At 33.6% G+C, this 10,255-nt stretch overlaps 2 protein-coding genes across 3 annotated transcripts; both read left to right on the plus strand.

The window, feature by feature from the left end:
- The first annotated feature begins 903 nt into the window (after positions 1 to 903).
- Positions 904 to 5,625, plus strand: LOC106758016 (protein NPGR2-like). 2 transcript variants are annotated; one of them, XM_014640901.2, is made up of 6 exons: positions 904 to 1,172; positions 1,619 to 1,899; positions 2,248 to 2,500; positions 2,960 to 4,173; positions 4,292 to 4,384; positions 5,012 to 5,204. In XM_014640901.2, the coding sequence occupies exons 2-6, from the start codon at positions 1,651 to 1,653 to the stop codon at positions 5,051 to 5,053; spliced, it is 1,851 nt and encodes a 616-aa protein (XP_014496387.1). In that variant the 5' UTR covers positions 904 to 1,172; positions 1,619 to 1,650; the 3' UTR covers positions 5,054 to 5,204. The 2 variants fall into 2 exon arrangements, with proteins under 2 accessions (XP_014496387.1, XP_014496386.1); XM_014640900.2 differs by having other exon boundaries at positions 905 to 1,172; positions 4,292 to 4,445; positions 5,012 to 5,625.
- Positions 5,626 to 7,039: 1,414 nt separating this feature from the next.
- Positions 7,040 to 9,955, plus strand: LOC106757195 (rho GDP-dissociation inhibitor 1). The gene is made up of 5 exons (XM_014639812.2): positions 7,040 to 7,513; positions 8,007 to 8,067; positions 8,152 to 8,373; positions 8,839 to 8,963; positions 9,737 to 9,955. Exons 1-5 carry the CDS (start codon positions 7,295 to 7,297, stop codon positions 9,803 to 9,805), a joined length of 696 nt encoding a protein of 231 aa, XP_014495298.1. The 5' UTR covers positions 7,040 to 7,294; the 3' UTR covers positions 9,806 to 9,955.
- The last annotated feature ends 300 nt before the right edge of the window (positions 9,956 to 10,255 follow it).

Consider the following 10,255-nt stretch of genomic DNA (forward strand, 5'->3'; position numbering starts at 1 on the left):
ATAACATAGGTAAAGAATTATTTTGTGTCTTAAATATTTAAAATACTCATAAAACCATGAGAAGGACAAAAACGAGATAAAATGCCTAACAGAGAATAACAACCACCACTTCATAAAAAGATAAACAATTAATCTAATATTAAAGGAGACAAAATGAACTATATACGTAACACTTATTACCATTTAGTGGATTGAGTTAGGTTATGTATGTTTTTAAGAGAGAAAACCGACTTGAGAAGAAAGAAAAGTAAAAGTGATGTTGTTGGTATAGAGAGAAAGATAATTAGAAATAAAAAAAAAAAACAAAAAAAAATCATGAAATTTAATAATAATGTTGTAAATTTGATAAATTAAAAAAATAATTAAAAAATTTGAATAATTATCATATTTTAATAACAAAATATAATTAGTTTAAATAAATAATTATTAGTATTAATATTATTATTATTATTTTATATTATTTATGTCACAACCCAATCAACCCTCTCCACCTATTAGATAATCCAGAATCTTACTTTTGGTCTATCACTTTATTTTTCACCCATTAGATAGATCATAAATCACAAAATTGTCTTATATTATTCAACGGATTTAAAAATATCCATTATTTTCGTCAAACAAAAGTTTGGTGAAAAAAATGGTGATTATAAATGCAAGAAAATTTTATATCGTTCATATGTCAACTCAATTAATTAATTATATAAATTAATTAGAATGGGTTGTTACCTGGTAGCTGTTAAGAGAAGACAAAGTATAGTTAATGGCCGTTCAAGTGCCAGCGCAAGAACCCAGAAGATTCACGCCACGTGTCAACCAACTATCTTCGTGCTTCCCAAAGTGGGACCCACCGTAAAACAAAACGAACTTTCCACGTGCGATTGCCTTCCAACTATGAAAATTCGTGTCTTCTCGCATACGCTTCCAGTTTCTCTCCCAAGCAAACACCGCTAACAGTAACAGTTTCGTTCCCATCTCAAACCAAAGCATAATAAAATAAGCGAAAAAGGAAAAGCAAAAGATGAGAAAAAAGCTTTCAATGCTTTTATTCACTCAAAGCATTCAAAGGTTCCTTCCACTGTAGAAAAGAAGAAAACAAACTCAGAAATGGCGGTTACTGTTAGTGTCCCCAGTCATTCCTCAACACTCTGCTTTTCTTCTACTATAAACAAAAGGCAACTCCTTATTTCTTTCTTTCTTCCGATTGCTAATGATTTCTGTAACGACTTACGAGTTCTCTCACGGTTGATTGTTGTAGGATGATTTTTCTTCTTTTTGTAATTGTGGTCGTTTATTTAATTTGACAGTTGCGAGGTATTATATTATCGCCTGTGGAGTTCGATTTTGTGACATTAATTAATTAATTAAAATTCTAATCGGATGATGTATTAATTCCGATAAAGTCGTGGTCTAATCTAACCTTGTCAGATTTTTTTTTTTTTAATTTTTTAATTTCTCTTGGTTTCCTTTTATAACGGATTCGAATTGAACCTAATAAAATAGGAAAGCTATCGCTATTGATTGTGAAATCAGAAAATTCGGTATGAATTAAATGAATATGAATTGGGAATTAGGAATTAGGAAAAGGTGTTGATTGCGGTTTGAATTGAATGTGTGACAGTATTGTTGCGGAGAAGAGGTTTTTGAGGCGGCATGGGGAGTAGGGTTAAGCAGGGGAGGAGATTGCAGAAGATGATGAAGTGTCTGTGTGTGAGGGAGCCGGTGAAAGGTGAGGATGAAACGGTTCCTTCCTCGGAATCTCTTGGAATCAGGGAATTTTATTCATCAACGGCGAGTGGGCGTTCTGGCCTCGATGGAGAAATTGAGATGTTGGGGTCTGATTCTAGTAAAATAGACGAAACTGAATTGTCTTTGCGTGAGAGTGGCATCTTGGACAATGAGGTTGGTTTCTTCAAAAATCCCTTGCTTTCTTCATTTGATGATACCCTGAATCATAACTTAGATTTTGATGTACTATGCTTTGCTCTTGCTTACTTACTCCAGAGAGATCCAAGTCCTTTGCTTCTTTGTTAAGTTATTCACAGATTATATCAACTTTCAGAATTTTCTGTGTGACTTTTATTTGTGGATAGTTGAGAGCTCTGAGTGTCTATTTAACTAACGGTATTTTTTGTTTCATTTTATCATGTGTGCTATGGAGAACCCTAGGTTTCTTTCAGATGGCTGACATATGTGGCCGTTTGATGATCTAATTTATTGGACTTGATGCGATCTTGTACATGCTTGCAGGAAGCTAGTGCTCTGTTAGGAAGAGATGAATATCATAAAGGGAATATAGAAGCTGCTTTACGTGTTTATGAGAAAATAAATATAGGCGCTGTGACTTCCAAGATGAAAATTTCCCTTGCCAAAAGCAGAGAACGCCCCAAAAAGCACTCCTATTATTATGCTACTCCCCCAATGTCCATGTACACGGCTGGATTACTGTTGGAAGCAATTTTCCTAAAAACTAAATGCTTGCAGGTTCTAGGGAGGTTTAAAGGTACCCTCACTGCTTATTTATTCATAGATCTGCTCATTGTTCTATAGCTTAAAGGAACCTGTGGTTTTTCTTTCATATTTTCTTTTTGAACTGAAATTCCGCTCATTGAAAAGACTTGTATGTCTGTCATGCATAGTTTCTTTTGCGTGCTTTTGATTTTAACTTGATGTGCAAGCATTGATCTTGTATCTGCTATGCATACTGATCCCCTGTAATTTATTCCCATCACAATAGGACATATAGTGGTTTTTCCGATTTACTTAAACATTTTTTCACACTATCTACCTTTGCCCATCCCTCGAATTGATAATTAATGGAGTAATGGACAAGCACCCCAGAAACTGGAATGTTAAAACTTTAGGTTTTGCAGTGGGACATTGAAGAAGTTTGAACGTTAAAACTTTCGTTTTTGTAGAGGAAGATAAAATATTATCTAATTTATTTTCTATCTTCTTGCAGAAGCTGCCCAAACTTGTATAGTTATTCTGGACACAGTTGAATCTTCATTCCCTGAAGGCTTGCCTCAAAACTTTGGCAACGAGGGTAAATTGCAGGAGACTTTGAGTAAGGTAGTTGAGCTACTTCCAGATTTGTGGAAACTTGCTGATTCTCCCCGTGATGTCATTTTGTCTTACCGGCGTGCACTCCTACACAAATGGAATCTTGATGCAAAAACCATAGCAAGGATTCAGAAAGAATTTGTTGTTTTTCTTCTGTATAGTGGAGGGGAAGCAATCCCCTCGAATCTTCGTTCCCATATGGACAACTCTTTTGTACCTAGAAATAACTTAGAAGAGGCTATACTCCTTCTAATGATTTTGCTAAGAAAAATTACTCTAAATAAACTTGAGTGGGATCCATCAATTTTGGATCACCTTGCATTTGCTCTATCTGTTTCAGGGGACTTGACAGCTTTAGCCAATCAATGGGAAGAATTACTCCCTGGGACTGTCAATCGTAGAGAAAGATACCAGGCCTTATCTCTTTGTTATTATGGAGCAGGTAAGGACTTGGTAGCATTGAATCTTCTTAGAAAATTGTTGAGTAAAGAGGACCCAAAACATGTTCCCTCTTTGTTAATTGCTTCTAAGATTTGTTGTGAGAACCCTGATCTTGCAAAAGATGGGGCAAGCTTAGCTCGCAAGGTGCTTGAGAACTTGGATGGGAAATGTAATCAGTTGGAAGGTCTTTCTAGTTGCTTACTTGGTGTTTCACTTTCAACACACTCAAAATTTTGTATTTCTAATTCTGAGAGGGTTGAGAAACAAACCGAGGCACTACATTCTCTGGAAACTGCACACAAAGTGACTGGAATGAGTAACCCCCTTGTAATATACAGTTTGAGTTTAGAATATGCAGAGCAAAGGAAGTTGGATGCGGCACTTCATTATGCAAAATGCTTTCTAAACTTGGAAGCTGGGTCTAGTGTTAAAGGGTGGTTATTGTTAGCCCGAATATTATCTGCTCAGAAACAGTTTTTAGATGCTGAATCTATCCTCAAGGAGGCCTTGGATCAGACTGGAATATGGGATCAAGGAGAGTTACTACGAACAAAAGCTAAACTACAAATAGTGCAGGGCCAGTTAAAAACTGCCATTGAAACATATACTCACCTTCTTGCTATTCTCCTAGTTCAGAGAAAGACGTTTGGTTCAAGGAAGACGCTATATAAGGTCGGTTGGCTGTAATGCTGATTAGTTTATAATACAGAGTTGAAATTGCCAGTTGAGTTTTATTTTTTTATTTTTGGCTTTCTGCTTAACCCTTCCTTCTCATGCTTTTTTGTAACAGGACTACATAGATCATGCTAGGAACATGGAAATAGAAATATGGCATGATCTTGCGTATGTTTACATAAGTCTGTCACGATGGCATGATGCAGAGGTGTGTCTTTCGAAATCTAAGGCCATCAAACTATACTCTGCTTCTAGATGTCATGCAATAGGTAATTAATATGGTTTATTTTTTAGTTCATGAATTGTGGAAAGGACCTAAATGGTTTATAATCACTTGGGAAAATGGCAGATATTGTCGAAATTCTAAATAGTACTTTTGGCTATAGTTAGCTGTATAATAAGTTAGATGCACTGAGGTACCAAGATATCACGTCGTCGTGTCTGGCAAAGCATGTCTTATAAAAAAAATTACAGTCAAAATTTTCATTATTGCGATGATTAACTAGGTTATGCCTATTTCACAACTAAAACAATTAAAAAAACAATTACACCTCAGCAAAAGTCTTTAAAATACAGGTGCTTTAAACAGTAAAACCATGTTTTATGCTGGCTGAATTGCTAAATGGTTAATACACAATAATTTTTCGATGTCTCGACCGTCAAATTTAAAATATATATATATATATATATATATATATATATATATATATATATATATATATATAAATGTAAATTTCATCTTACATACAGGTTTTTTGAGGATGGATTAAGTTTAAAGTCAACTTTTTACCTGTTATGTTTATTTGGTATTAATGGGTTTTGTTGGATATGGCAGGTACTATGTACGAAGCAAAGGGGGTTCACGAAGAGGCTTTAAAAGCTTTTCGTGATGCTTTGAATATAGATCCCGGACATGTCCCTAGCTTGATCTCTACTGCGGTGGTCCTTAGGAGGTGCAGTAATCGGTCAAATCCTGCTATCAGAAGCTTTCTGATGGATGCACTACGGCATGACAGATATAACGCTTCTGCATGGTATAATCTTGGCATTTTCCACAAGGACGAGGGTACAATGCTAGAAGCTGCAGAATGTTTTGAGACAGCCAACTTTCTTGAAGAATCGGCTCCAGTTGAACCTTTCAGATGATTCACTCAGCGTACATTATTGTTATTCTGTCTCACTCTTTTCATAAATTCATGTACCAACACTCCCTCTCACACTCTGTCATATTATTCAGGTAAAAGTGAGGTGAGTTTGGTTTTATTTTTCTATTTGCCGCCGGTCTTGTTCACAAATTAGTAGAAGGATACCATACCCATAAATTCTAAACAAGAGAAGAATGCTAAAAAAAGAGTGTTGTTAGTTAATGTGTTACCGACACTCATTTCATGTATGATTTCCATGTCTTCCCGAGTTCAATAAGAAAAGCATGCTTCATGATTTGCTTTTTCTTCGTTGTCATCAGCTGCTTTTTCTTCCCTTCCTCTTCTTCCTTGAATTGAATACAATCTTTTTTAAGGATATGTTTGGATAATCCTCTTTTGTAAATAGTTTTACTGAAATTCTTTCATATCAGTTTTTAGAATTTACGATAAGATTATTTTAGCTTTTAAAAATTATTTCAATAAAATATTACAATAAATGAAAATAACATCAATGCTTACGGCTAAAGGTAACATATGTACCCTAAAAAACTGTTAAAGAACGGGAGACCCAAGGATGTGCCACTGTCGGATTTGACTCGACTTTTTGAGAAAAATAACATCGTAACAATTGTTCATGATCCGCGACACATCTGTCATAAATGTACTGCAGTTTTTCAGACTAAACGAAATTGTGTTTAAATAAAATAAGGGCACTGCAAAAAAGTTTAAACATACAATTGATTCATGTTTGTTTGACATGGAAATGAAGTTTGAAATTGAAATAGTATGACCTATTAATTCTAATTTCATATTGGGAATTTCTGTGTAATTAACATCGTAATTTCACGTGATAAATGCACATGGTTACAGACAAACCTATTAATTTCTCATGATAAATACTTATTAATTCTAAGTGGTTTTAATTTTTATTCTAAATCCTTAACATATTTCACATTTAAGAACTATAACATATTACTTCTTCCAACTTTTGGTTAGACTTGACATTATTTTTTTAGTAAATATCTTTATTTAAATATTTAAAATAGATAAAGAAATGTAACTTTATTGGAGGAAATATGAAATAAGAATTTGAACATTTGGGAGTAGGAAAAATTCAAATTGGAAAGGAATAGGATGCATATGCCTAGAGAGGATAACCGACAGAGTGGGTACAAATGTGAAAGAAAATGCTCAAATAGAAACAGACACATGCACCCTCAATAGTTCCTGTCTGTTATCTTCAAACTCAAACACAGACACAAAACAGTTTGAATTTGGCACTGTTACCTCTTTTTTTTTTTTTTTTTAAATTTCGTTAACGTAGAGCTAAATAAAATAGAAAATAAAAAATGTAACAAAATCAAATTATTTGAGTGAAGTCAAATGAAAAAAAAAGGGTGTAAAGGGTAAAGCTATATATTTCTAGTTTAAAAAAATATTTTTTAATGAATTATTATTTTTTTTTTAATTTTAATGAATGTTTTTATGTAAATTTTGCTAAAAGGAAATAAAGTCGGATAAAAAAAATCCAAATGTGTTTGATTAATAATAAAAGAGAAGAAAACAATAATTTTTTTAGGAATTTACACATTTACCTTTTGGATTTTTTTTTCTGTTTATTTTACTTTTATTTTTATTTTGTTAAATCATGTATCAGGTGGTGAGTTTCTTGAGTGGGAGCAAACTAAATAGCAGTGTGAAGCAGCTGTGCTTAGAAACAGTTCCCAACAAAAGTGACTTGTGATGTGGTGGGAGGATGCAAAGAGGGCAAAAGTGTTATTTCAACTCTTCACAAACCCATTTTCTCTTCTTTCTCCACCTTTCATCAAAATCAAACCAACAAAATTTTCTCATTTCTTTGCTTTACTTTCTTTTCACACACCCTTTCCATTGTACCAAAGAGTAACAGATAACACAGCACTAAGAGCAGCTCAAGACCTTCATATTCTCTGATTGGAGAGAGACACAGAGAGATGGAAAGTGTGAATGGGAAGAGAGAACAGGAAGAAGCAGGGCCTTCAGATGGAACCAAACAAGAAATGACTGAGAAAGTGAGTGATGCTTTGGATGATGGTAAAGCGGAGGAGGAAGAAGTGGACGAGGATGAAGAAGGAGGCACTGGAGTTAGTAAAAATGGTTTCTTTGTTCCGGGGCCTCTTGTTTCTCTCAAGGAGCAGATCGAACTGGACAAGGTTTTTATGATCTTCACCCTCTTTTTTCTTTCACGTATTTCCCACCTAGCCTCTTTCATGTTTTGATTTGTGGGGTGGCGGAAAGATTGACGTTTTCTGGGTTTTGAATGGGGTTTTAGTGTCATTGGTTATGTGAAGAATCCACCCTTAAACCGTAAAGCTGCATTTTCAAGTAGTTTAAGTGTTTAAAAAGGAACTGCCAAACAAAGGGAAACGATGTAGCTCTGTAAACTGTGTACAAAATGGTTCAACTGGTTTTAAATACTTTTAAACCGTTTTATTTGAAGCTTTTGAGATGTGAGCTTTTCGGGAAGCAGTGAGTGGCTAAATTGTTGATGTTGTATTGGATTTTATTTGTTTAACACAAGGGGTTTATCTCGTAGGCAAATGACATGACACCATTGGTTAATAAAGTGATTCCTACTAATGTTCTAACAGAGTAGTTATTTTTACTGGTATTTTTCTGATTTTGAGCTTACTTGTTTCTGTGTAGGAGGATGAAAGCCTAAGGAGGTGGAAGGAGAAGCTGTTGGGTTGCTTGGAAAGTTTAGAGGGTTTGTTTGAGTTTTGTTTAGTACTCATGTTTATGTTTCTTAGAACTTTTTGATTGCCTCTACTCAACTTGTTTCCTTGTACAGGTCAATTGGATCCTGAAGTGAAATTCCACTCCATAGGAATTATTTCTGAGGATTTTGCTGAAATTGTTACTCCTTTACCTGTGGCCGAAAATCGGAATGGTTGTACTCTATTCACTCTCCGAGAGGGATCTCGCTATCAGCTTAAGCTAAAATTTAGTGTTCTGCACAACATTGTGTCTGGCTTGACATACTCCAATACTGTGTGGAAAGGAGGGCTTCAAGGTACAATATCAACACTTTACTCTGTTTCTGTTGCTAGATAATCTTGAATATGTAACTTTGTCAACCAAAGTCTTAAGTTCCAGTATGTTTGAGAAGCAATTGAAATAGTACTAAGTATTGGGTCATTTAGGTTTGGTCTAAAAGACTATCTTTTGAATGATCAAGGTTTTTGTTGTTTTACCTTAATGCTTTATTATCTCCATGATGGAGAACAAAGGTACTGTAAATGTCCCTTCTAGGGGATGAATTTTAATTCAGTTTTAGCAGCACAGAACTTTATATTAAAAACAAAGGATTAACCCTGAGATTGAATGTCTAAAAAATGCTTATTAGAAATTGATGGTGGTAATTAAGTTGAATTACTGTTTTATATATTGGCATATATTCTTAGAAATTGGCCAAATGGTTATGATTTCCTTTTGAAATTTTCAAATGATAATTTGGTTTTATTCTTGGATTTTTCAGTTGATCAGAGCAAAGGAATGTTGGGTACTTTTGCTCCTCAAAAGGAGCCATATGTGTATACCTTGAAGGAGGATACCACTCCCTCTGGTGCACTTGCAAGGGGTGTTTACTCAGCCAAACTAAAGGTATTTGTAAGTACAGTTGAATTTGTCAATTGGATGATCCGAAACTTCTTTCACGTTGTGATGACTTTTACAAATTATGATTCATTTTGTTTATTAGATAGTAATGAAAAGGTTAAAATTTTGAAATAAGCAAAAGATACGACCTTTGCATTTCCCACATAGCACCCTCAAAAGAATTGGTTATTTAATTTTCCTTTACATATTTTGCAGTCACTATATATTTCAATCTGATATAGTCATTATAAAATCTAAATCCAAAATGTTTGAAAATAGGGTTAAATATGTTTTTGGTCTCTTAACTTTCAGCGAAAGTTGGAATTAGTCCCTCTTCAAAAGTTTGACCCAATTTATTTCCCCAATTTTAAAAATGTATAATTATAGTCCTTTTAACTAAATTTTGTTAGATTTATTTGATGTTTCAAGCACGTTTTATAATAGCATTTGGGTTGTTTACACTGTTTGACACATATTTGCTTTAATGTCAACTGAGAAACACGTTTGAAACATCAAGTAAAGTTAACAAAATTTGGTTAAAAGGATTAAATTCATACATTTCTAAAGTTGAAGGACTAAATTGGACCAAAGTTTTGAAGAGGGACTAATTCTAATTTTCACTGAAAGTTAAGAAACCAAAAACATATTTAATCCTTGAAAATATGAAGAGCTTCCATTATTCAAGTTACAGGAAAAAATGTTGAGATTTACTTCATATAATTTGTACATTTGATCCATATAGATTGATAAATTGTTCATGTGTGGTTGCTGTCTTACAGTTTGAAGACGATGATAGAAGGTGTCACATGGAACTCAAATATTTGTTTGAGATAAAAAAGAGCAGCTAGTCCGGTTTTTCTGACACTGTTTTTATGCTATGTATCCTCTTAAAAGTCCTTAATTTTATTTCTGAACATGTGTTATTGATGCTACAGCTTTGTATTTCTCTTTTCTAATACACACAAAGGGAATGGACTCTTATGAAATTGTCACGGCTATCTTTCTTTTTTTTTTAAAAAAAAAATAATTGTGGCTTATTTTAATAACTAGAAAATGACTATAACCATTGATTGGAAATTTAACTATTCAGATTTCAATAATTGCATGAATTATTTATTGAATACAATCTCTATCATTTTTCAATTAATGAATACAATTTGACAGTTTAAATTTTAAATGTAGCCTTTTAGTCTAGAGATATCAAATCCCACTCTCATTGCTTGTAAGTTGTAATAAACTATTAGCTTTAATGATTTATACGCATTAATAGTTCGTAAAATAAAGAAAATTATAATTTC

The sequence above is a fragment of the Vigna radiata genome, chromosome 3 (genome assembly GCF_000741045.1).
Source record: "Vigna radiata var. radiata cultivar VC1973A chromosome 3, Vradiata_ver6, whole genome shotgun sequence".
NCBI classification, from domain to species: domain Eukaryota; kingdom Viridiplantae; phylum Streptophyta; class Magnoliopsida; order Fabales; family Fabaceae; genus Vigna; species Vigna radiata.